This window comes from Rhincodon typus, chromosome 19, assembly GCF_021869965.1.
Source record: "Rhincodon typus isolate 14 chromosome 19, sRhiTyp1.1, whole genome shotgun sequence".
Taxonomy (NCBI): Eukaryota; Metazoa; Chordata; class Chondrichthyes; order Orectolobiformes; family Rhincodontidae; genus Rhincodon; species Rhincodon typus.
Genome location: NC_063350.1, coordinates 45,849,425 through 45,876,919, shown reverse-complemented (window position 1 = coordinate 45,876,919; position 27,495 = coordinate 45,849,425). Strand labels below are relative to the sequence as shown.

Sequence of the window (27,495 nt, the reverse complement as noted above, 5' to 3'; positions counted from 1 at the left end):
CTCTCATTCTTGTTTTGTTGAGGTGGGAGCTTGGCTGGTTTTGTGATTGGGGACCAGCTTCCAACGAAATATTTAAATGAGAGTTAAAGATTGCACAGAGTGTAGTAAAATCAGACTCACAGCATTAAATTTGTTTTTGTCTCTTCAGATTTTGCCAGACCTGTTGAGTTTCTCCAGCTGTTTTTATTTCTCTTCCTCTTCCAGTTCTCTGGCATTTGTGGTACTTTGCTTTTATTGGAGAGTGCATAATTCAATTTGCACTGGCTGTAAACTTCACCTAAAATTCCTCGATTGACAGTTTGGCTGATTTCTGGTGAAATGCATTGGTAAAGCTGACACAAACTAATGGAAACTCTGGCCTTACTTTTTTGTACCGCTTTTAGTTCAGGCATAGAAATAGGAATAAAAATAATCGGAGGAGTAACCTTACTTAAGAATGATTTTAAATGCTATTACATTTTATTGTTTAATTATGAAGAGACACTGGTATGGTGGAAATTCTCTAGACTAGTAACCCAGAGACTAATGCTTTGAGAGGAGGAGGGGGCATGAGTTCAAATCCAATCATGGTAGCTAGTGGAATTTGAATCCAATTAATAAACCTGAAATGTAAAACGAGTCTCAATAATAATTACCATGGGAACTATTGCAATTTTGAAAAATGCCCATCTGATCCACTAAAGTCCTCCCTTTGGGAAAGGGAATCTGCCATCATCACCTGCACTGAACCTCCATGTAACTCCAAACTCACAGCAATGTGATGCTGGCAAGAGACCTGGCCGGCATGGGTGAGTTGGACCGAAGGGTCTGTTTCCGTGTTGTATGACTCTATGACTCATAACTGTCCTCTGAAATGGTCCTAGCAAGTTATTTAATTCAAGGGCAGCTAGGGATGGGCAATAAATGGTGACCTTGCAAGCAGAGTCCACATCCTATCAAATTACAAAGGAAAGGTTGTCTAGTAATTAAGTGGATCAGTGGCACAAATGCGGCTTAAATTAAAGTGAAGAATCAGTACAGAAAGGACAATTACACTGTGGTATAATGATCCTGTCATTCGGTGATCAAAGGTCATGTGTTAATATTTTACTTTCATTGATCAATAATAGCAACATGCACTCAGGAACCTGCTGGTTACACAAATAGGCAAATTGCCTGAACCTCCAAGTGAATCTGATGTTCTCTTTTATTTTCTCTATTCTACTTTTAAGTCTCACATGACTGACTGCAATAATGTAGATTTCCACAAGAACCTATATGCCTTGGAATTAATCTCTTTAAACATTAGCACGTGAAAGCATAAAATTCTCATGTTTTCAAGTCTTTGTTCACAGAGATCACCAAGTTTAAACTGAATAAGATCACACCACAACCTGCTGCAGCACTTTTCCCATGTCGATGTAATTGGAACTCTATTGACACTAATGAATACTGTAGGTTAGGGTCTCGAATGGTGGAAACTGGGTGACCCCCATGTAAAAAATAAACTCTGTTTGAACTGCAAATGGGCGGGTAGGTTTAGTATCTATCTCCATATTAAGAAAAACCTTTAGCTCACTAACAACTTCTTTGTAAGTATTTTGCTCCAGTACATTTCCTATTAATGCAGCTTGCATGTTCTTCCCCCTCAGGCTAGATATTCAAGCCTCCTGTTCCGTCACGAAGGCTGGCCACTGTGTCTCCATGAGAAGGTAGTGATACAATTGGCATCATTCAACATCTTTCTCCTGCGGCCTGGTGATTTCTATCTGCAGATTCTACCTGTTGGAAGGCAGTCTGCTCGAATTGTGCTGAAATGCTTAGGCAAAGACCTCTGCAGTGTGGAGGAGAAACTTGTACCTGAAGTATCCTACACCAGTATTTTTACAGTGGAATGGTTGGGAATGATAAACAGTGAACGTTCTGGCACCCCACTGCACACTTGCCTGTTAGCCACAGAGAACGGGGTTGTGAAAGTGCTTTGGACTGAAATCGTAAACCCGGAATTTGTAACGAAAGTCAAAGTGACACCAGCATCTGGAGTCAATACTTGTTCTGCAGAGGAAACAGAGAATGACTATGATTCCGCGACGATGACATTGCAGACAGATATGGAAACTAATAGTTTGTTTGACGCTCCCGAGCCAGACTCTAATATTAAAGATGATAAAAATATATCACCTAACTTGACTCAAATAGAAGGTGCAAAATGCCTGCGCCATCAGCCTGTGAAATTGGGAAAGGTCTCAAACTTGTGCGAGATTTCCAATGAAAATGTTGAAGGGGATTATGTGGATTTACTGATGTTTTCTAATGAAAGATGTACTGATATGAAGACAGTGCGGCCTCTATACAAGAACAGAGAATCTTCAGTGGTTCCAATGAATGGCACATGGGCATGTGGAGGGTCTATAAGGTTTTCTGCAGAACCCTGCACACCATGCTTAAACAGAAGGACAAATAGTGATTTAGAACACAAAGAGATTAAATGCCGCTATCGCGAATCTTACATAGAAGCTCTGCAAAACCCTCTGAATTTTGGATTCAGTTTGCAGGAGACAGAATCCTCTAAAAAGAACAAGGTAGACACCTCAATGAATCATAAGCTTGACAATAATTTGAAAAATCCAGCCTGCTGCAGGCAAAATCAGGAATCTAAGAATTCCAGGAAGATGTCTGCAGCTTCGTCCAGGGAAACAAATGAGGACCGACTATTGGGGCACCCCATTCCATATCCCACTTCATTCAAGGAGCCATATCGAGCTACGGCCAAATGTGATACTCATTTATGGTCACCACATTCAGACAGTACCAACAGGCATTCACTTCCTGATGCTCAAAGATCATGTTTACCAACTGGTGACACCACATCCTCTGAAATTGTGCCCAATAGAAAAACTGCACAAGTGCCAAAAAAGTGTTCTGTTGGTTATATATCTCCGAGAATCCGCAGACATAAAGCCCAGAGCAAAGGTAAGAATATACAAAATTGTGTTGATGTGCTACACACAAGTGTATCTAACTGTCATAGGTTTTGCTTGAACTAGGTGTCTATAACCTGCACGCAGCTCTTTAGCAGATCATTTTTGGCTCCCAACATTTTCTTGGTGGATCATACTCATGTGAAAAAAGGACTTGGAAAAAAAAATCAAGTCCCAAGAAAAGTAAATGATGTTTTCATTCTGGGGTTAAAAAGCTGCTCATTATGCTACACTTTATGGTTAAAATAATGAAAGACATTCTAAATAAACCTGTTCAAGTGGTATAGGTTGCTGCATGGGAATAGATAATCCCCTTGATTCAAGGAACAAGTTTATGCTTGTGATCTTTGTTCCAGGATAATTTTACAATGGTAAGATATTCTTGAGGTAATATGGGTAGCTTTTTAAAAAAAAATTATTAGAAGCAATAGCTGAAAAAAATGCGTCTTAGTTTACAACTTGGAAGATTGCTGTCAGAATTTGATCATTCAGAATTGCCTATTTCAATTTTGATTCTTTTATTGATGCATTACTTCAACACATTTATTTATTACTTTTATAATTTATGCATTCTACAAGTGACACTTGCCAATTTGCAAAATATGTGGTCTAGAAATGTCAGATTTTTGTCTTGCAGCACCTAATTGTTTTTATTATAGGTTTTTTTTAAATTAAAAGGCTGTTCATGTTAAAAGAAAGTGGTTGACATCATCTGGCTTGAGCTGTTGGGTAGAAATAAGACAATATCACCTTATTTTTAATTGTTTGGAAAAACTTGTTAAAATCAGGTAGTCCATTCTGAAATGAACATTGAATCGAATTGTGCTGAGGTTTCGACTTTCTGCAAACAGCTGAAGGAAGGAGTAAGAGAAACAAAAACGTATCCATGTTAAGGTGATGACGCTCAGAGTTCATAAACTTTGAAACCCGTGGTTCTTCAGGAGTGCTCAAGCTGTAATTTAGGTGAGAGTTTAGTGTAGGGATCACCTTTTGGTTATCCAGGACATTCTCCCCTGCAAATTTCATTCCCATTCACATTTAGGTTGGTTTTCTTTGAAGCCTTTTGAATGTTAGTATGATATATAGCTACTATACAGTCATACACCATGGAAACAAACCCTTCAGTCCAGTTAGTCCATGCTGACCATGTTCCCAAACTAAACTAATCCCACCTGCCTGTGCTTGGCCCATTTCCCTCAAAACCTTTCCCATTTGTGTATTTATCCACATGTCTTTTAAACATTGTAACCATACCTGCATCCACCACTTCCTCTGGCAGTTCATTCCAAACACTAATCACCCTCTATGTAGAAAAGTTGCCTGTCATGTCCTTTTTAACCTTCCTTCCTTCTCTCACCTTCAAATATGTCCCCAGGTTTTGAATTCACCCACCTTAGGGAAAAGGCCTTTGCTATTCACCTTGTCTATGCCCCTCATGATTTTATAAACTTCTAAAGATCACCCCTTAAAGGTCGAGTGGAAAAACATCCCAGACTATAGAGACTATTTTTATACCTTACACCCTCCATTCCCGGCAACATCCTGGTAAATCTTTTCTGTACCCTCTCCTGTTTAGTAATATCCTCCCTATAACACTTGGTCAGAACTGCACACAGTGCTCTAGAAGAGGCCTCATCAACTTCCTGTACAAACTCAACATGACATCCCAACTCCTGTACTTGAAGATCTGACCAAGAAGGCAAGCATGCTAAACACCTTCATAATCGCCTGTGACACAAATTTCAAAGAATTAGATACCTGAACCCCTAGGCCTCTCTGTTCTATAACACTACCCAGGGCCCGACCATAAATTGTATAAATCTTGTCTTTGTTTGTTTTAGCAAAATGTAATACCTCACATTTATCCAAATTAAACTCCATCTGCCACTCCTCAGCCTATTGATCCAGATCTCTTTGTAATTTTAGAAATCCTTCTTCACTGTCCACTATACCACCAATTTTGGAGTCATCTGCAAACTTACTAACTATGCTTCCTATATTCTCATCCAAATCATTTATATAAATGACAAACAAAAGTGGACCCGGTACCCATTCCTGTGGAAGACTGCTGGTCACAGGCCTCCAGTCTGAAAAACAACCTTCCACCACCACCTTCTGTTTCCCACTGTAAAGCCAATTTTGTATCCAATTGGCAAGCTCACCCTAAATCCCATGTAATCTAACTTTACTAATTAGTGAGGGCTTTACTAAATAAGTAAATAATGTTTACTGCTGTGCTTTTATCAATCTTTTTGCTTACCTCCTCAAAAAACTCAATCAAGTTTGTGAGACACGATTTCCCTGATGCAAAACCACGTTGATCATTCCTAATCATCCCTTGCCTCTCCAAATGCATGTAAATCCTAACTTTCAGAATCACTTCCAACAACTTACCCACCACCGATGTCAGGCTCACAGGTCTGTTGTTCCCAGGCTTCTCCTTATGGCCTTTTTTTAAATAAAGGCACAACATTACCCACCCTCCCGTCCTCTAGCACCTCACCCATTGTTATAGATAATACAGATATTTCTGTCAGGGGCCCTGCAATTTCACCCCTAACTTCCCACAATGTCCTGGGATATTCATATTTTTCAAAACTCTAAATAGTTTTGTGTTACATAAAATCCTGAATGTTGGAGTAATAGTGTCCATATTTTGCAATTCATTAATTCAGAAGATATCAGCTACTGTTTTAAATCTAGCAATTCTAATATATCAATTTACTCAATTAATTTTAGATTATTTATGAGAATATGCATGATTTTCCTTTTTGCCTTTTATGCTAATTATGGTTGACGTGAAGAATAAAAGTCCTGATCGGGATGACTTTCCATGGGACTGTTACTCTGTTGCTGTAACTTAGACATCAATGGAATTTCTGTTGAGCATCTAAAGTTATGCTGAAAGTTATGTGAGAAGAGCCACATAATCATTAGGCCCCATGAAGTCTGCCAACTCTTTGAAAGAGCTACAATTTGTCCCACTCTTTCCCTGTAAACCTGCAACCTTCTTTTTGCAACCCTACCCCTCCACCCCCGGGAATTATCCTAGTAGTCATGGACAAAAACAGAAGTTGCTGGAAAAGCTCAGCAGGTCTGGCAGCATCCGTGAAGAGAAATCAGAGTCAATGTTTTGGGTCTGGTGACCCTTCCTCAGAACTGATGGTAGCTAGGAAAATGTTGGTTTAAATACAGAAAATAGGGTGTGGGGCGGGAGTAAGGAGTAAACGATAGGTGGGGATAGAGCCCAGAGAGAGAGAAAAACAGTTGGACAGACAAGTGAATTGATAACGATCTGGCTAGGAGGGTGAATAGCTGTGAATGAGGACTGTTAGTGGCTAACAATAGGTAGTGTGTAATGGCAGGCTATGTGATTAACACGAACCGAAGGAACTGCGGATGCTGTAAATCAGGAACAAAAACAAAATTTCTGGAAAAGCTCAGCAGGTCTGGCAGCATCTGTGAAGGAAAAAACAGAGGTAACGTTTCGGGTCACCGCACCCGAAACGTTAACTCATGTGACTAACAAGGCCTGGTGTGTGGGGTAGGGGTCTAGGACATGGGAGCGTTCAGGCCCTAAGATTATTGAACTCGATATTGAGCCTGGAGGGCTGCAGGGTCCACATGTGGAAAATGAGGTCTTGTTTTTCTAGCTGCTACTGAGCTTTGCTGGAGCACTGCAGCAAGCTTGAGACAGAGATGTTGGTCAGGGTGTTAAAGTGGCAGGCAATTGGAAGCTCAGGGTCTTTTTTGTGGGCAGAATGCAGATGTTCTGCGAAGCAGTCTATGCTTCGTTTCCCCAGTGTAGAGGAGACCACATTGTGAGCAGCAAATGCAGTCGACTAGATTCTGGGAAGTAGTAGGAAGAGAGCTCAGGATATGATCAGAAGGAAAAGGAGACCTGGATATATTCTTCTCGTTTATATTTGCCTTAATGTAAGAGACATGATTATTCTCCCACCCCACTGCAAGTATAGATTGGGTGTGAGTGATGTAATCGGGGCCTAATCTGTACATTTACTTTGGGGGGAGGAGGGTGAGTGAGCTGCCTGATAGCTTTCTTACCTCATTAAAATGGTGACAGGTCAGGGCTGGGTTGGAAAGCAGAGGACAAGCCACTACTTTATTTTACAAACCCACTCCCATCTCTCCCACTCCCCCAGCCATGGAGCAACTGTTGAATTCACCCTGTTGAAATCTTCATACAGTTAAACCCTTTGTCAGTGGATGAAACTACATGAATAAAACTGACACAAAATTAAAGCAAGTTGTAGAAACACAAAGATTTAAAATAAAAGAACAGAGTATTAAAACACGTGAGTAATCAGAACAAGCTCTTCAGAGCATGGGTTAAAAGTGCATTGTAAGTATAATTAACAATGTAGAATGTTGCTTGATGTAACATCCTTGCACAAACTAGGAATACTCCAGGTACAAATTAGATAAATAGTTCGCTTGTTCTACTCCTCAGTGCTGTCATCAAGCAATGAATTAATCTTCCATCCTTCAACGGTTTTGTTGAAAACACTTTCATGCAAATTCATAGACGGTTAAGCCTACCTCAGACTTTAGTAAATGTTTCAACACTTCTAAAGCTGCCTTAAACTTTCTAAAATCACAGCAGAGCTACAGTGATATCTAAAGGAAGATTGTAGTGAACATGGTTGCATCAAACACCCAAGCCTTAGGCTATTAACTTAGCCTCACATGCATTATTTAATAACAAACTACCATAGTCTACAATGGCAACATCCAGCCAACACCCCATTGCTCTTCCCATTTGGCTGTGATCCAACTCTTCAGACAAAAGCTTCAGGCTGCTACAAGTTGAGACTGCAGTTTAGAATGACAAATGCACAAAGTTCCTTCTAGGTTTCAACTTTTAGTCAATCTCAACCATGCTTGAATCAATCTCATATAGGTTCTGCTGTCAAAACAGAACTGTTGCATAAAGAGCCTGTTTGTTGGCAGCTTGTCCTTTCATATAACATTATCGAATGTCAAAGCAATGTTTTATAATGTTGTAACATTGACCCTATCACAATATTATTTTAGCATTTTCCAAGATATGAATAGCTGCGATAATTCTAATAAACTCAGTTGGTTTTCTGCCCCACAAATGAAAGTAATGACCACAGGGGAGATTATGGTCAGGTTCCATGGAAATCAATAGCTTTCCATTACACTTATACATCTAGTCGAGGAGTACAAACAAGCTATTGAACCGTGGGAGGCATTCCATACATGTTCTCAGCAGTAATGCCAAGTATATACACATCTCATTTGGGTCATTGGATAATATTACATGGCAGGAACCCTGGCCAAAGTCCTCCTTCTGCCTTAGGGATATTAATGTCACATATCATTGTAGCTAAATTCAGCTACTTCTCCACAGCTTGAGGAATACAGAGGTCTCAGGAGAGTGAACCTGCAGAGAATGATTGTGTATTTTTGGAAGTTGTGCGATCATTTTAATCACATTGCAGATGTTTCCAAACCTCAATGACAAGCAAGGAGGAATGTGAAGTATTCAGGATCTCTGGGAGCAGCTATAAAAGTGCTGAGAGGATAGTGAGCATCACATTACTACTCGGACGAGGCCCACCATTAGTCATTGACTTCTGCTCCAGTTATACTTTTTGATACCTGTCTCATACCAAAACCATTTTGGAGCAATGAAGAATTGCATAGTTGGTACCATGGTTATGAAAGAAAACAGAACTCTGTACCCATTATGTTTAAAAAGATACAATTTCCAGTTGTTAATAAGTATTTGCGTTTAGGGTAGTCAGCTCTAATTCTATTATTAGAAATTTCAAACCATTCCGTGATTGCCAAAATTGTTCTGATAGATAAGACTTAAGAATCCTGCCACACTCCTGTGGCTGTTATTCTATAGGTAAATACACACTTATTATGTGGCTGCACACAAGCCAAAGAATGCAAGTAAGGCAGGATATCCAGCATTTACACAAGACACTTTGCAAAGTGAAGAATATTTCAGTACTGATCCAACACGTAATATAACTGCAAAAATCTCTACTCTGTGTACAATACAGAAACAGGCCATTTGGCCCAGCAGCTCTTTGCTGGTGCTAATGCTCCAAAGGGTTTCCTCCCATCTCTCCTCATTTAAACGTTTCAGCGTGTTCCACTTTTCCTTTCTCCTTCAGGTATTTGTCCCTCTTTCCCTTAAATGAATCAACAAATGCAGCACATTTGGTGATAATTTAGAGTTAGTTAATGATGTTGGGTTGTCAGGAAACATTAAAGGAGTGGGTCCACCAAAATCTACTACAGACCAGATATTTCAGAAATATTTAAGTAATTCATTCACATATTTTCATTGTGTATGTACAGCAGCAATGAGCATGTCCTAAGACAAAGTACATCAGAAGCGCGGCTCTTTCATTTCAGTGGCTGCTTTTCAATGCTGTACATTTTTGGTTTGCATTCCAGCCACTGACGATTTTTTCTGAGTGAAGCTATTTCATCATCCCTGCCCTCAGATCCATGATCATCAGTCTTACTTACATCACAATCAATTTTGCCAGATGAAAGAGTACTCGCCACTGACAGTTTTATTCTGCAGTGTAAATCTGGTGCCTTTGATGATGATAAATGCATGGCACAGTGAAGCTGTAGCAGCCCTTCATCTCAGACCATAGAAAGATGGATTCAATGACAGAGGTCATGTCCTGGAGTCTTGTGAAATAAGGATAAGAGATACATTTCAACTCCTGGCACTGGAGCGTGTCCAAAGCAGGTGGACAAAATGATGATAATTGCATGGACTATGAGGGATGTTACTCAGGGTCTCTGATACATGAGTAATATATTATTACCTTAGGGTTAAGTTTTGCAATCTTGCAAAGTATTTTGCAAAGAAGACAGAATCAGCTCCATTACAGTAAAAGGAAGGTTGCTTGCAATAATTTCATGAGCCAAGGCAACAGTTGGATTTCATCATTCTGGGGTAGAGATTCTGTTTTTAGTGCAATTTCTTAATCCCATCCAAAATGTGTTTAGACGTGACCCAGTTAGGATAAATTTAAGTTATTGCTAAAATACGTCTACATAATCATGAACAAAACATCTTGCGCTAACACAATCCGACAATGCAGTAAATTGCACCTATTTATTTTATTTTCCATTAAACTGTTCCTCAATGTATTTATGTATGATAACATGCTGTACTTGTTTTTAAAATCCAAATGAGAATAGGTTCATCAACACTAATGAGGATTTTTAATAAGTGTGTTCAGTCTTCCAGCTGCTATTAACTTGCCCAAACAATTGAAGGCAATTTGGAAAGCCTTCCCAAATTAGCACAATGAGCAGACTTTCAGAATGTTGACCTGGTGACGTAGCCAGCATTGTGTGGTCTGAGGTTGTTTCAGGCAAATTATATTTGACTCTGTACAAAAGATCAGGAAAAACATGAAGCTGAAGGTTCTGTGTGGAACTTGCCTATGTTATAGATACCCCAAACTATGCATGGATTTGACACTTCTCACCCAAATTGTACTGGAATATGGGGGTAAAGCTAATTTAAGCAAGCAAGGAATCCACCCTCCCACATCCATCCTCCAGCATAGATGCTATCAGACCTGCTGAATTGCTCCAGCAGTACCTATTTTTGTTTCAGATCTTCAGCAGTTCTTTGTTTTATTAAGTTGATTAGATTTGTAGCAATTTTTTCAAGGTGGGGAAGGTTACTTTTTCTCTTCCATTTAACAGTGCTTCCCTCAGCCAGACAGGTAGTACACTCCAGTCTACAGCCATCTGTAAGACTGTCCCAGATTCAAAGACTTATCTCCAAACTCAAATTGCTGAGGCAGGCCTAATCTAAATAACAGTTTGGAATGAGGTAGTAAAAAGGCTCCAAGTATGAAACACTTTGCCTGAATTTGGCAGAAGCCCCATATTATCAACAAAGGATCTTAAACAAAAATGAATGTTAATTATTAATTACTAAGCTAAGCTCGGGTTAAGTTTAACAAACTAAAATTTATCTTTCATTTTTAGTTTTGTCTCTGTGCAACTCAACTTTATTGCTCAATAGCTACTCAATTAGTAATTTGTGGAGTTGACTCATAAACATAATCCTGTGACTATAAACTCCACCTTATTTTTTACAGTGCGACAACCTTGTCAATAATATGTCCCAGTCCACCACTCCCAATTTCTGGCAGCTTTATATTAAAACTTTCCTTCTCGTCAGTCACAAAAGCCTGTTTGTATTTGGTCATAGTGCAGTAATAGCAAATGTTATTTGTTTACACAATCAGTACTGTATGAAACCATTGACAACATCTACATTGTGGCAGAGATAGATTTTGAAGCATGTTTTAATAACAAGAGCAGAGCGTTATTGGAAACATGATTGACGAGAGATCACTTGGAACTGCCAGTTACTTTTATGCAGAGAATGGGGGAAAGGTTGTCTAAATTGTGGCCTTTTCGCTCATTTTCCACTGTCTGAAGATGCAATAATGTGTGAACAGCAACAGTGGACTCAAGCTATCATTTCCCAACCATTCTCGGTGGTGGTGGTTATTCTCTCATATCGGGAGAAACATAAGAGCAAAAAAAACCCCTAGATCCTTTCCTTATATAAAACTATATATTTATTCAGTGGCTTGGACTTCTTTGTTTCCCAGTTTCCTCTGCCAAGTCAGAGTTCTCCAAACTCTGCACCTTGGGAAAAACAGCCCAAATTTTCATTGGGGTGGCTGTGTCGGGTAGGGATGACGTTGGAGAGACAGAGAGGGAGAAGTCTGTTGTGCGCTAGACACAAGCCCACTGCCCCTGGAAAAGCTGGGGTTGCTGAGTACCAGGCCTGGCTAATTAACAACTCGTCTCAGGGTTTAGGGATTCGGTTATGGTTGTATTAAGAGCAGTTAGGCTATAATCCCTCACAGTCCGTTAATCTTTCCCTTCCCCACCCACACTGCACCCTTGCCAATTCATGACTTCACCTATTGTCATGGCCTCTTTGCTCTTCTATCCACTGCACTGTGCCCACATATGCTCCAGGCCTACGCATGCAATCCATGGCAGCCTTAAAGCTCCGATATCAGCCCAAAGATTGAAGCAAAACTTGCTCCAGGTAGGTCTGTCACCACCACCTGTTGGCCTGTGAGGCGGGTTGACTTCCCTTTTCATTTGTTGCTGTTCTCTTCCTGTTCGAATTTGCTTCCTGCATGTTGCATCAAGGTTGATCAAAAAGCAAAGAACAATATAGCACAGGAACAGGCCCTGCGGCCCTCCGAGCCTGCACCAACATTATTTTTCTTTTCTTTGTTTTTTTTAATAAACAATTCTAGAAATAATTGGTACTCTCTGTCTGTGCATAAACATAGTACAAAAATATATAGTCCAAATTTGACAAAAAACAGACAAACCTGTGTCCATTGCAACTGTTGCTAAAGTAAATTTAAATTCCATCGCACGGTTGTTAAGAGTGGCAAAATACATTATTTTGATATTTTTTAAACTTGCGTTTTCAAGGTTCATATTTTACTGTACAGTATCATGTAAAGGCACTTTATAAATAAAATATTAAAACTTCACTGCAGTGGTCTGTCTGCAGTCAGTATACTACGGACTGCTTTTCCTCGCTCTCCCTTCCCCACCCCAAAAACAAACCTTATTTACAAAACAAAAACAAAGATAAACAATAATTTGAAAACATAATTTGCAATCCCTGTTCGTTGTCGCAGCTCCATACACTCCCGCCCTGTAATTCATTAGACAACTGCCAAAGTTTCACTGCAAGAAAGAGAAGAAGTGAGTACAAAGTAAATCAAGAAATGTTTAGCTGATACAAAGCATTGATTTTTAAAGTCTTCAGATTATTTGATGGAAGTGGATGTTTATGTCGTTCATGAGTTCAGGGGAGGGAGGCATTCCATTGATTTTGGACAGAGTTCCATTAAATTTTCAGTGGCCTCTTGAATTATGGATGAAACAACAGAGGGAAATTCAGTGGACCAATGACCATGAAGTTATTGAGGAAGAAAACGAGAGTAAAGTTATGAGAAAATGGAGGCTGGACATGTTTAGTGGGGAATTATCAGACAAGAAATATTCTCCTTCTAATAAGTACAGAAAATGGCACAGCAGATCTGTCGACACCCGAAAAAGGGAATGTGAGAGATGTTGGAACAGCCACTTCTTATTGAAACCAAACATGCAAAACAACAACACAGTTTTCTGCAGTTTTGTTTTAAATTCCTTCCTAATAAAAGCTAAAGCAGTACACTTTTAAGAGTGTGGAGATCTGAAAGGTACATTTAAATAATGCTGGGAATAAACATATCCTCAAGTTACAGTCAGATCTAAAGCGCATGCCCACCCATAACAGAAAACTTCAAGATTGATGTACAAATTGCGACTAGTTTTTGCCGAGACTGCATTTATTTTTAAAAATTAACATTTCAGGTCGTCAGACTCTTTGTAGATTGCTATAAACATGACAATATTGTAAACTCAGTGCGTGATACATAACAGCAATCCATTGAACAAGTCAGGTAATATCCTAAACTACAAGAGCAAAAGTTAAGCAACATCTGCTGCTCCTCAACATCTGCTGCCATGAATACATTTGGACCTGTGTGTTCTTCTAAAAGTAATAACAAATCTCCCTTGCTGACAGGAGTACAGTTGGGATGTATTGGTGCATTTACAGTCTATCCCTTTAAAGCCGCTTCTTATGTTCTCACCCTCTGCAACATAACCTGTACCTCTGTCTAAGTCATTTTGATCTTTACGTCCTTGCTTACTATGATCTGTCTGTACTGCTCGTAAACAAAGCTTTTCACTGTACTTTGGTACACATGACAATAAATCAATCGATCAACATTGACATCCAGATATGTATGAATGACTGTAAATTTCTTCATTGTAAATTTAAGACTCCTGGACAGATTACATTGCATGTCTTGCTTCATTTTTTTTATTACAGGTTGCCTTACATTCATAATACTTAGCGCCTTCTAGATGTGACAGACAGTCATGTGCTAGACGTTACACTTTCATATTTGCATCATCAGATCTTCATTCTGCCCCCACATGCTCACTAGTGGATATGTTGCTTAGTAAAGGACAGCAGCAATAGCTTTCAGCTGTATAGTGTCTTTAAAGCAGTAAAAGATTCTAAAACAGCAGGAATTTAGCAGACAACACAGCACATCATAATATTTTGCTATTGCAATAGACCTGCATACAGCATTGTGCATTGTGTTTGAGTGGGAAAGGCCTCACTGTTGTGTCTTCTGATAGTTAGAATGCTATACAGATGCATAGTGCAGAAATCCTAATTCTATGGTATATACAAAAATCAAGCAGCAGCCACGTATTTTTGTCCTTCATACTTCAAGCGTTGAAGTTGGACATTACATTTTTTGTGCACAAATTTTTGTATGACACTTGTACATGATTGTTTCACTTTAGTTTCACATTCATTGCAAACAACTCAGCAAATAAGGAAATTACCAGTGAGCTTATAGCAACCAGGAAATTAAAAAAAAAACTATCAAAAGTGAATTGTCAAAATGTAATAAAAAGTGAGGGTCAACAGTACTTTAATACTATGTGAAGCAAACCAATCTGTTCAGCTCAAAACTTTAATAGGGCTGAATTAAGCCGGATTGTTGAATTTTCCTAAATGTATTCACAGCTAACAATAACACTAATGACATAAAAGCGTAAAAATCTCAAATCTGTATGAAATGCAGGATCTTGAGGAGCAGAATATAAACCATTGGACACTGGTATGTGTGCATGCAGAATACATTACAGATGGATGCTACATCTCTCTATATCTTGTCATAAATCCCTGGAAAATGTTTTCTCAGAGACACTTCCTCTCCTTTACACGCCTGAATAATCGACAAAAGCCTGAATTATTGGTTTGTGGGTTTTTTTTTAACAGCTTATTCCAGTTTATTTTAATAATCTGTTTCAATCCAGGCAAGGCTTTACCTTGTCATGTTGGATCCAGATTTCATTTCGAGCTCCCTTCCTTTTAAATGTAATTAAATAAATTAAATGTAAATTCAAATAGGGTCAAATTGGTTCTCAGGATAGAAGAATAGGATGCAGGAATTAATAGCTAAGGCAGGCAAAACCTTATGAATGATTTGAACCCAAAAGTGTGTAATTTGAACTGAATGAGTTTGTGTTGCTTTGGTGTTTATTTGCACAATTGGTCTTGAGCCTGGTGGATGAATAAGTTTTAGAAGTGACCTTATTCTCCTCTTTGCAAATGAAGTTTAATTTAAGAATCCTGATAGGCGATAACAGATTTAGCAACAAATGTTTTGCTTTAATCAGATTGAATCTTGAGGATCAGAAGATAAACCATTAGACCCTGGTGTGTGTGTGCAGAATACATGACAGATGGATGCTACTTAAATAATGCATGAGCATGTTGTAAATTAAATTATGTTGAACAAATAGGTTATTCTCCAGAACCAGCAGTCTCAAATGTTTATTATATTGTTATAACTCACTTTACATATGTTCAAAATATTGACTATGAAATACTTTTTTTCAATTTCCTTCCATTTATCTTCCCTTCAGCTAACAGTCATATTTGGTTTCTAATGTTGCTGGCTATTCTCTTAGACCTCACTGAAGTACATTTTCTTCATATGCGAGTCGAAACAGAGTGCTAGCAAGTTGTTAAACTATGAGAAGCATTCAAAACAAGCCTGATCAAATCTTTCTTTGTTAATAGTCATGCTTTGCATTGGTATCAAATAGGTAGAAATCTGAAGGGAAGACCCTTGTATTGGTTCTTAAAATGAATTTAAGTGCCGTGAAGTTGCCTCCATATAGGCCAGACTAAGTGAGTGGCTATCAATTACTGATGGCCTGACCCGATTTTCCTTATATTAAAGTCAATCTGCAACAGCTAGCTTTCTGTCCACATCTGAGAGAAATCACCCTCAGGGGATCCTCCTGCATTTTGTGATCCAGAATAATATCTCTCAGCAATTGGGAAAGCTGCAATTTTTACTCCTAATGATTTCAGTCCCACTCCGCTTGCTGTGGAGTTTCCAAGAACTGAAGACTCAGTTCACAGATCCTTTGAAAATTAAGCAAAATTGTGTGACTTAATTTTTTTGAAACTTATTTTTACTTTAATGATGGAAGTAGGCAACAACTCAACTAGGCAGAGCTGTCAGAGACACAAGGTTTCTTTTTAAAAAAATTAACCTATTTTTCAAATTCACCCTGTTCAGAAATGTTGTTACACACCTCCAAAGGCAGTGGGACTTGAACCTGGGCCTCTCGGACACCACCACTGCACCACAAGAGGACCCTTGCAAGGTTATATTATGAATCCTTAAAGAGCAAGTTCTGTCTGAGTTGGCAAGCCTAAATATGATTGTGTCGAAGTGGCCTTTGAAATGGCCAAGCATGTTGCTTAGTGACATTAACCACTATAATGGCTCAAGGAAAAGGCCCATCACCTCGACCATCATAGTCCAAAACTGAGACTTTGTTCTTTTGATTATGCACAAGACAATGCTGCAACCCAGGGGGTGTTCTGCTCTGGAGCATCCATCTTAACTCTAATTTTTTTTCCATTGAATGGTGTCCATCCCACTGCCACTCTGGCAGGGCACAATGTCCTCTCTAGCACTTCTTCATCAGTGATGGTGTCCCTCCAAGTGAAGCTTATGTAGGCAACATTAATTTTACATTCTATTTGACATCTGTGCTGTAGCTAGGATCTGTTGTGTTTCCACTGGTAAATGTTGTACTTTTAGGGAAGATAATACTTTTTTACTGTTTCCTATTTTAAGAAAATCTGGTTATCCATAAAGCCAGGGGCATCGTGTTTATTTTCTTGCATGGAATATAGGTGTTGCTGACAAGGCTTACATTTGTCGCCCATTCCTAATTGCCCTTGAACTGGATGGTTTTCTAGGCATTTCAGAGGACAGTTGAGCATTGCTGTGGCTCTGGAGTCACCTATAAGCCTCACCAGGCAGAATTCCTTCCCTGAAGGGCATTAAAGAAACAGGTAGAATTTTACAATTCACCATGGATTACATGGTCACCATTAAACTAGCATTTAATTTCTGATGTGTTCAAATTTCACTATCTGCCATAGTAGGATTTGAATCCATGTATTCAGAACATTCGTTTGGGCCTCTTGATTGCTAGTCCAGTAACATGATGAGTATGCCATCACCTCCCTCAGCAGAATAACCAATGCATTCCTTTCTCCTTCTCCAACAGACATTAATAAAGAGGCTAGGATTCAGCCAGATGCTCCGGTCCCATTGAGTCAAAGAGCTGAGGTAATCTTACCATCTCCTGGTACAAGTTTAACGACCAGTGACTCCTCCATATCAGAACATCGGCAGAAGAAGTTCACGATACGCTCTTTGGATCTCAACAGTGATTTGCTATATTCAGGAGCTGCTTGTTTACCAGGTATTCTCCATCCCAGTCAAAATGTCAGCATCAAATGTAAGAACAAGGACACATTAGAAGCTGAATCTTCCAAAGGCTATGGGACTCTGGTACTGGGCAATATGGGGACAAGAGACCACACGTGTCACCAGGAGGAATGCTGGCTTCCAACTGGCCACCTTGGGATGGTGGGTGCGTTCCTGAAGCATGAGCCTCAGAGAACCTGCAGCATTTGGGGTCAGTTCCACCAAGAGAGGTGGATGCTGCTGATAAAGGTGGGAGAGTGCGAGGGCACGTAAAGATGGCAGTGCCCTATGAGCAGTTCAGCAAACTTTTGAAAAAAAGAGAATGGCTGTCATTGTGAATGGGGAATCTCTGACACAGGACTGCTCCTGGCTTTGGCTGTGACCTTCTGATCCCCACAGCACTGTGAGTGATAGGGTGAATGATAGGAAGTGATAATAGTCACCCCAGCTTACCCCTGGGAGGTTGTCTCCAGGTATCTGCCAAGGTGTGGCCTCAGAGGAGAGTTTATCTGCTGTTGGGAAGATCCCAGCAGCTTCCCCATTTTGACCCCAAAGGAAACACTGAATTTTATGAACTGGGAATCCGCAGTATTCAAAACTAGTGACTAAAACCAGTTTGACCTGACTTCCAGGAAAAGCAGCCTGAGGTGGGGAATCACAGAGACATTGAAATTACGTGTATTATTAGGTCATTCAGCCTTTGTGCCTATCCTGCCATTCAATACGATCATGACTGATCTGCTGTCTCAATACCATATTCCCACTTTCTCTCCATACCCCTTTAGATGATATCTAAAAATGCCTCTGTCTCTTTCTTGAATTTATTCAGCCTTCTGTTGTAAAGAATGTTGTTGGTTCACTACCCTTTGAATAAAGAAATGTTTCTTTATCTTGTAAATGGTCAATGGTAAATGACTAAAAAGGTCTACCTTGTATCCTGAGAGTACGTCCCTGCAGCATTGAGAAAGCAACATAACATATTATTTTCTCCTGCTGCTTCCAGTCCCACCTCTTCAGGACCTGGTAAATTTAGCCCATATTTACACGTATGAATTACAACATAATAACATGCTCAGAAAAAATGTGCAGCTCAATGAGGCATTGTTCTCTAAAAATAGCTGTTTTTGAGCTAGACATTCTCAAGGACTGTGCATCTTAAATCTCTAAGGCCGCATGATCTCCCAAAATGCAAAGAAAATTCTATTCAATAAACACTTTGCAAAATTAATCAATAGGTTATGAAATTGTTATAATCCTGGAGAAAGCCAATATTACAGCGAAGTAAAACCATTTTAGACAAAACAAATTCAATGACTGTAACTCAATAGTGAAAATATTTTGCTGGAAATTTTAACATAAAAAATATGATTAAGGGATTAATGCAGCAAATATAGGTCAGACAGCCTAATATGGGAAACATTTGGAGACAATAATTGGCGATAACATTATTTGGCATTTGGAAGAGTGCACACTATATGATGAAGTCAGCATGGATTTTTTTGAAGGTAAAGGACCTTCATGGACCAATAGGCCAAGGAATGGCAGTGGAGTTTAATTTGGATAAATGTGAAGTATTGCATTTTAGTAAGGCAAACTAGGCAGGACTTACAATGTAATGGTAATGGTAGGACGCTGGGGAGTGTTGCTGAACAAAGAGACATAGGGGTGGAGGTTCATAGTTCCTTGAAAGTGGAGTTGCAAGTAGACAGGGTGGTGAAGAAGGTGTTTGGTATGCTTGCTGTTACTGGTCTGTGCACTGAGTATACGAATTGGGATGTCATGTTGCAGCTGGACAGGACATGGTTAGGCCACCTATAGAGTCCTGCATTCAATTCTGATCTCCCTGCTAAAGGAATAATGTTGTTAAACTTGAGAGGATGCAGAAAAGATTTACAAGGATGTTACCAGGACTAGAGGGTTTGAGTTATAAGGAGAGGCTGAATAGGCTGGGGCTTTTGTTCCTGGAGCATCGGAGGCTGAGGGGTGACCTTGTAGAGGTTTATAAAATCATGAGGGACATGGATAGGGTGAATAGCCAAGGTCTTTTTTTCCCAGAGTGGGGGAGTCCAAAACTAGAGGGCATAGGTTTAAGGTGAGAGGGGTAAGATTTAAAAGGGACCTGAGGGACAACTTTTTCACACAGACAGTGGTGCGTGTATGGAATGAGCTGCCAGAGGAAGTGGTGGAGGCTGGTACAATTACAACATTTAAACAGCATCAGTTTGGGTATATGAATAGGAAGGGTTTAGAGGGATATAGGCTAAATAGGGACTAATAGGGAATATAGACAATGGGACTAAATCAGTTTAGCAAGTTGTTTGGGTTAAATTCAGTCCACTCCTCCACTGTCCAATACATCATCGATTCTGGTCACATTGGCAATTTCAACGTTCCCTCCCTCTAGCCACATGAACCTTCACTGGTGACAGTGCAGATTCCTGAACAGTGGGTGAAAGCCATCATTCCCAATGGGAGAGAGCTACAGCTGGAGGTGAGTGTGTTGCATACTCTTTTCCGTTCCAGCTAGAAAACAGGGAAATCTTACACGGAGAGCAGGGCCCTGCCAGCTCTATAAACAGGAGCTGCATGTCGTAATTGAGCTGGTAGAGGGAATCCATTCCCAGGACGAGGCTTGCTGCACCAATATCCCTGCAGGTCTGAAAGAGCAAAGCTTGACTGCTCTCTTTAAGCAGGAAACACAGCATCGTGGCAGAGATCCTGTGATTTCAAAGAAGATGATGAGTTTCTTCTGTAACTTGATAACAAACTCAGAGCGAGGGTGCACAATCCCCAGCTGGATTAAAGCCTAGCAGCTAATAGTTGGTTTATGAAGCCCTCACTCCCTGCAGAACAGCATTTGGAGCAGTCCTCTGCAGGACCACGGTTGTCTTCAGCCTCCAACATTTGCCAGTTTACTGGCTATCTTTCCTCAGCTGGGCTAAGATAAATCAAAGGAAGTAGGAAGTCCTCTGGAGGAAACTAGGAAAATGCAGAACTCTGAGGAGAAAGAGGCAATTGGAATTTTTGGACAATTGTAAAGTTCAGGATGCTGGGTTGAATGGCCTGTTGTGCTGTTTCCTTATATGATTCTATGATATACTTTGTGTGGCGTTATTTGGAATGCAGCCTGAGAACCTTGATGATGATGGTAATGAGACTTGATTTGATAGTGCTGGAATAAATTGACCATTGATGCTGTCATGCCTTAGGTATTAGCTCTCACTGCTGACATTTTATCTGATGCAGTCTTGCATATAGGGAAAATTGCACTAGACATTTGCCACGAATATAGGAGTCAGTTACGAATCGCTTGTAACTCATTGAGGTGCTGACTGTTCCAAAAAGTTCTGTAAATTCCTTCCATTAAAAAAAAATACTGATTTCATCCAAATTCTGGTCTCCAAACAGTTGTTTCCACCTGGTTGAATTGAGTTATCATGCTGTTGAAATTCAAGATACAATTACTAATATCTGGGAGAGAGAGTTGCTAAATGGAGATGCTGTCCTCTCTGTGAAGAAAGATAAATGGAAGCGGTGGGGGGGATATGTTGGCGGTGTGGGGGTGTGTTTAGAAAAAGGTGGCTTGATGCCCTGCCCATTGCTATCCTCTTTCACTGAATCTTTACCAATGGTAGGGTAGGTATCACGTAGTCTACCCACTCTTGGATCAATTGAGATCCTTAAAGGACACTTACGGGCTTTCTCCCAAGACTGCTAGTCACTTACCATTGTCAGCACATGCCTACAATGCTGAGAAGACATCCCTGCTATTTGACAACTCTGCCTCCAATGGCAGCCCTGTCCCAACAGTGATCATCAACATCCCACCCTTCCTGCAGCTCGTTGCCAGGACCTGTCTGACTGGAACCGGTGGAACCACTCTATTTTAGCTCAACGTTTGGCTTCCAATGAACTGCTTGTAGATCCAAAAAGTGACAATTGCTGCTGGTGCCTGATTGGAGAATTGCCTGCAGTGTAGCCGTCCAATTAGCTCACGGTTTCCAGGACAGGCAGAAGTGGACTTTCAGCTGGTGAGTAGGCCCGCTGCCTCTGATTAAAATTCCAGTTGAATTGTTTTACCAAAACAAAAATCCATTGGTTATGTACCTCCACCATGTGTAGCAGGTAAGTAACCTAAACACTTATGCACCCACTGGAACCCATTGGAACTTGTAGCAGATTATTGGTTCTAAAATGCTAAGACAATTTTTAAATTTGATACTGAGTTGTTTGGAACCTTTATATTAATTGGAAAATGCATGCATTTGTGGAAAATGGCAATTCATGAATGGCGGTCCAGCCACAAATGCATGAGGAATCTGAAAAACTGTGTTCTTCTACATGTAATGAAAAAACCTCATCCTTGGACATTATTGCAGCGATAAACAAGCTCTTCATTCTGAAACTGAGACTCTTATTACATGTACATATGTTTTATGCATATGATTTATCATCCTGCACAGAGAGAGGGCATCCCATTCCAGCCAATAATCTCCATTTAGCAACTCTGTCTCCTAGATGTTAGCAATTGTATCTTGAATTTCAACACCATGATAATTCAATTCAACCAGATGGAAACAACTGTCTGGAGACCAGCATTTGAATGAAATCAGTATTTTTTTTCAGTGGAAGAAATAGGTTTGGCAAAATATGATATTAAGGATGTGCCAAAGTGATCTAATAAGAAAACTGGGTGTCTGGCGTAGCATGAATCTATTCAGTAATTTTACATTCCTTTCTAATCTTTCTAGGGAGCAGAGATAAGGCAGGGAGAGCCGTGATACAAGTCTGCAGTGATAACAGGTTTTTGCAGAATCCAACCTGCACCAATGATGACCTTGCCAGGCTCCTCCTGTACTTGTACAACATCCCCAGGTGAAGCTTTCCTTTTTTGTTGATGCTTGATTACAGAAAGTCTTTGCAAACTCGGAGGAAACACATATTTTTCAGCACTTATTTCACATTGGGGAAAATAAAGCCTGACTCTATACTGGATAGATCGCAGATGCAGACTGAAGTGTTTAGTAGCAGGAAAATTACATCTAGTCATAACAGTGTTGGCCAGCCAAAAAATAAAATGCAACTCCACTCAGACTTGGCTGGATTGTTCAGACCAGGCAGGAAGTGAGGTTTATTCAACAAAGCTCAGTCTTGGCTGATTTAGATACTTGCTTTAAAAAGAAAGTCCTGTGGTTCAAGAGGTTTGATGCTGAAACAATGGGAAACTCAAAACTGTGGCATATTCTCACTAGCAGTATTAACTTCAAACTCAACATCTTCAGTGCTCATGTACAAAAAAATGGAGTGAGGGGAGTGTAATGGTAATGTTACTGGACTAATAATTCAGAGGCTTGGACTCATGATCTGGAGACATGAGTTTAAAACCAATTATGGCAGTTTAGGGAATTTAAATGCCGTTCCTTAATAAAATCTGTAATAAGAGAAGAGATTAATCTCACCATTGATGTTCATAAAACTACAAAATTGTTGTTAAAAAGCCACATGACCTGTGTATGTACTTTATGGAAGAAAATTTGTCATTCTTTCCTAGTCTGGCAGATGTGTATAAGACTAACTCATTACTACCATGGGAAATAGCTGAACCCACTGGGATGAAGCACTGGGGCTCACAAAGGCAGAGAATGTACTCTGATCAGTGGACTTTAGTATTTATTACAGTAAGTGGTTGTGTAGCATGACCTGCTGGCTGACCTGCTGAGTCCTGAAGGACATAGCTGCTAGTCTAAGCCTGTGATAGTCTGAGTGCAGTAATCAATAAAAGGAAGTAATCAATGTGGTCTCATATTCACTGATCTTGTTGATATGGCCTTGTCTTCACCAGGCAATGTGGCACAACAACCCACTGTTAAACGGGATGGATTGAGAACAGATCTAGCAGCTCAAAACTGAGCCATCGGCAGCAGCAGAATTTCATTCAGCCATAATCTATAGGCCCAGCATATCCCTCACTTTAGCTTGCCACCAGGGTGGGAGACCAAGCCTGACAGTGCTTTCCAAACCTGTACCCTCTATGCAGCACCTGCAAGCTCCTCTCTAAGTCACTCACCATTGCGACATGGAAATGTAGCACATTCCTCCCACCCTCGTCGGGTCAAAATCCTGAAACTTCCTCCATAACGGTATCTACTTCCTAAGCACTGCAACAACTCAAAATCTCTGTAGCCAATTTGCACAACCTGAAAATGACAAGCTGCCTGTATACTAAATATGATTTCTGGGTACGGTAGATAATCAGAACAGTAAGGGGCTGTCAATGTCAGCGTGGAGTTCTGTTATGCAATTGGCTTTGATTTATTTATTTCATTCAGTTACATGTAAATGGTCTTTGCTAATATTGTCAAAATGAGGCAATAAAATTGCATTCATTGTGGTGTGCAAATTTTATTTTGTGTCACTTCAGTGTCCTGTTGTTCTAAGAATGTGTTGTCTGTTCCATTGTATGTGGAATAGCAGCATATAGAAATCAACATTAACTGTTTAGTACTGCCACCTACTGAGAATAAAGCTTTAATTTTGAATGTACTTAGAAAGTAAAGATAGACTTCCCCTTTTTATATGCTGTTCGCAGCCTTGGGATATCACAAAACACTTTGAAATCAACTAACTATTATTAAAATGTAGTCACTACTGTAATGAAGAGAAATGCAACAGCCAAGTCCCAATGATGTGATAATAATGATCCGATCATCTGTCTTTGCGATATTAGTTGAAGGGTAAGTATTGGCCAGGGCATAGGGGAGAATCCCTTAACCTTTCTTTGAAACTGTGCCCAAGATATTTTTATACATCATCTGAAAGAGACATTTCCAACCAGGCAGCAATTGCATAGTATTGCACTGAAGTGTCAGACTTGATTTTGTAACTTACGTTGCTGGAGTGGGATTTGAAACCAACCTTCTGGTGTACAGACGTGAGAAATGCCAGACCATTAAGTTGCCTCCCATAATTTATCCAAATATTCAACACTAGTTTTCAGCAGCCAGCAATTATTGTCTTATGGATAGTTTATAGGTTTTGGCAGTGCTAATACTGTTATATACATTAACCAACCTCAATTGCTTTGAATATAGTAATGAACATTTTCCATGAATCACTGCGGTCTCAGGTCATAATGCTGCTACAACAGTATTAGGTGGGGAATTACAGGATTTTGACGAAGTGTCACAAGAGATATCGTTATAAATGTATATCAAGATGTTCTGAAGATGATTTTGTTGTCATCATATTATTCACTTTGCTCATCTATGTTTTTTTAAATGCCCCATATGGAACTAATGGTTAAAAATACAGATGGTTATAAGCTAACAACAGTTAAAGAAGAGTGGAAGTTTCTCATATTAGTTGTGAAGTGAACAAATTCCAGCTGGAGTTCCCCTGACATTTATTTGGAAACTGTACTTTACTTCTGTTTTTTGGATGTATAAAAAGTGATTATAAATTGTTATTGAAAGCAGAAGTGCAAACTTGATTGCACAACGAAGATTCTTTAGTTTTGTTCTTAATGTTTCTTCTTCCAGGAAGGAAGTTCGAGATCTGGGATTAACAATCGTTATAGATGCCAGGAGGCGTCCACCTCAATTTGCATTATTTAAAGCTTTAGGATTGCTTCAGGTGAACATGGATAAATATTTGTTATGAAATGACTGCATTGTATTTTTAGAGGTTTGTTCTTCCTTCTCTTTGTTTAATAATGTTAGACAGCAAAAGAATAACTCATCCATATATCCTGATGCATCAACATTTTGAGTAACACAATGAATAATTTTCCTAAATAAAACCGAAAGAACTGAGGATGCTGTGAATCAGGAATAAAAACAAAGTTGCTAGAAAAGCTCAGCAGGTCTGGCAGCATCTGTGAAGGAAAAAACAGAGTTAACGTTTCGGGTCTGGTGACTTCTCCTCAGAACTGTGAATAATTTTCCCACCTCACCCAGAAACCATTTGACCTTTTGGGTTGGCGAAAATGCCCGGACCAGTTTAAGGAAAACTAATTTGGAGAATTCCCTTCTGACTCTTCTTAGATGATGGAAACTAGTCCAAGAGATCAATCTGGCCTTGATTTAGGTTACAGGAGGCTTGCCTTTTGCAAGAAAGTGATTTTCAATGCAGCCAGAAACTCACATGGAGTTCAGGGGATCTCTGTTCACTGCAAGTCCTATTCCACAGGTTCATTATTCTCTGGGGAAAAATAGGCACATCCTTCAATCAAATTTGGTTCTTCCTTTCCACCAATTGGGATTATAATCCTTGATCCTCCATAGAACCACAGAAATGATACAGCACAGTAAGGAGGGCATTTGGCCTATCTTGTCCAAGTAGACACAAAGACACCCAGATGCCCTTTCTAATCTCAGCTTCCTGCACACAGGCAATAGCCCTGAAACTTACAGCACTACTGGCACTTTTGTGTCTTTGCCTCCATCATCAACTCAGGCAGTGAATTCCAGGCACCCTGTGCATAAAAAAAAGTTTTTTTCCCCATGTTCCCTATGATCATTGCACCACTTAGCTTGAATCTATGACCCCTGGTTTTTGAACTCTCTGCAAATGGAAGAAAAGCTCCTCCTGTCTGCTCTATCTCTACCCCTCACAATTTTGTATACCTAAATCATGTCGCCCCTTAGCCTTCTCTGTTCCTAATCTATTTGAAATGATTTCACAATCGAATAGTCTTATCTCTTTGTTATCTTATAAGTTTCAAATAAACTGAAATAACATTCATAACTTGTAACTGAAAACATCATTTAGCTAAATCGAAAGTTCCTTACAGTAGGGTGTGCAATGCAATCTGCTTTGACACATCCACGTAGCGGTTATCACCAAATTTTCCTTCTCTAATCACTTCATCAGTTTCCCACATTATCAATTTCAAAGTATTATTAATAATATATTTATCTTAAATAATGCAAAAACAATTTACAGATAGACCCTAAATTTGAATGTTCCAGTCAGCCATTGCCTTAAACATTATTCTCCCAATCTACCTCCAGTTCAAATCCTTATTCCAGCCTGGCTGACCCTATTACAGTCACTGCAGTATATCATATAAGTGTTGTGACTATGTGATATTCGTCCTTACGTTCCATGTGGAGGATGATTCAAACCCACATAGTAAAAATGAACTGTTGCCAATGTGAAAAATATTTCAGCAGTTATCATAGGTTCACCTAAACAAAAGGCTTGATTGACTAAGTTGAGTTCAGTTGCAATATCGAGCTGGAAATGTGATATTGTTTCTCAGTTTAGAAATATGCATTTGTATTAATGTCTCTAATTACTTTCTGGTTCAAATCTGCAGGACTTTGCTCCCCACTCCATTCATTGTGTGCTGATATTGACAGAGAAGGAGGCAACTCTCAAACTGGAGAAATATCCAAGAATATCTGTAAGTGCTATTGAAACTGCTCAGGAAATCCGAGTAGAATGTATTACCAAAGGTAAACACAAATGAAACCCAATCTCGATCTCCTCCCCTTCTCTAGTGACCAGGATTTGTGGGGCCTAGTCTGTCTCTTTCAACTTTGCTTCTTAAGTGAAGAAACAAAATTTTTACTTGTCAACTCCACTTGCTTGGCACTTCTTAATGGTCATTTTTGCAAAAAGTCAAATTTATTGATGTGACAATTTTTTTTCTGCCAGCAGGTTGTCTATGTTTTCTCTACACCTCAATTTTGTTTTTGAAATTCATTGTTTAATGTTGTGCCAAGCAAGATCTTGGACAATTGCTGCTCGGTTTCTTGCTGAAGGGAAATGAGAGGTCAAAAAGAAGTCTGATTGCCTTCCAAAGATACGGCAAAGAGGGTTATTTCTGTTTAAGCCTTGGAATGCTCAGCAAATCTGGCAGCATCTGCACAAAGAGAGGCAAAAGTCAGTGACCCTTCATCAGAACTAACGTGGATTGTTGATCTCAAGCATTCATGCTGTTCCTCTCTTCACAGATGCTGCATTTCCTTCTGAGTATTTCCTCAGTAGGGCAAACAGGTCACACTCGGTGGATCACTTTGTCCGCTATCCACTCAGTTCAAGGGTAGCTAAGGCTGAGCAGCTGGTGT

General features: G+C 39.7%; 1 protein-coding gene across 1 annotated transcript in view; it reads left to right on the top strand.

Moving 5' to 3' along the window:
• The window catches only part of LOC109933340 (pleckstrin homology domain-containing family G member 4B-like), a 177,200-nt gene that overhangs the window by 91,705 nt on the left and 58,000 nt on the right, over positions 1-27,495 (top strand). The window contains exons 3-7 of the mRNA XM_048608477.1: positions 1,632-2,952; positions 17,220-17,417; positions 22,174-22,297; positions 24,961-25,054; positions 26,742-26,828. Coding sequence (XP_048464434.1) covers positions 1,632-2,952; positions 17,220-17,417; positions 22,174-22,297; positions 24,961-25,054; positions 26,742-26,828 — 1,824 coding nt within the window. The remainder of the gene's footprint in view (positions 1-1,631; positions 2,953-17,219; positions 17,418-22,173; positions 22,298-24,960; positions 25,055-26,741; positions 26,829-27,495) is intronic.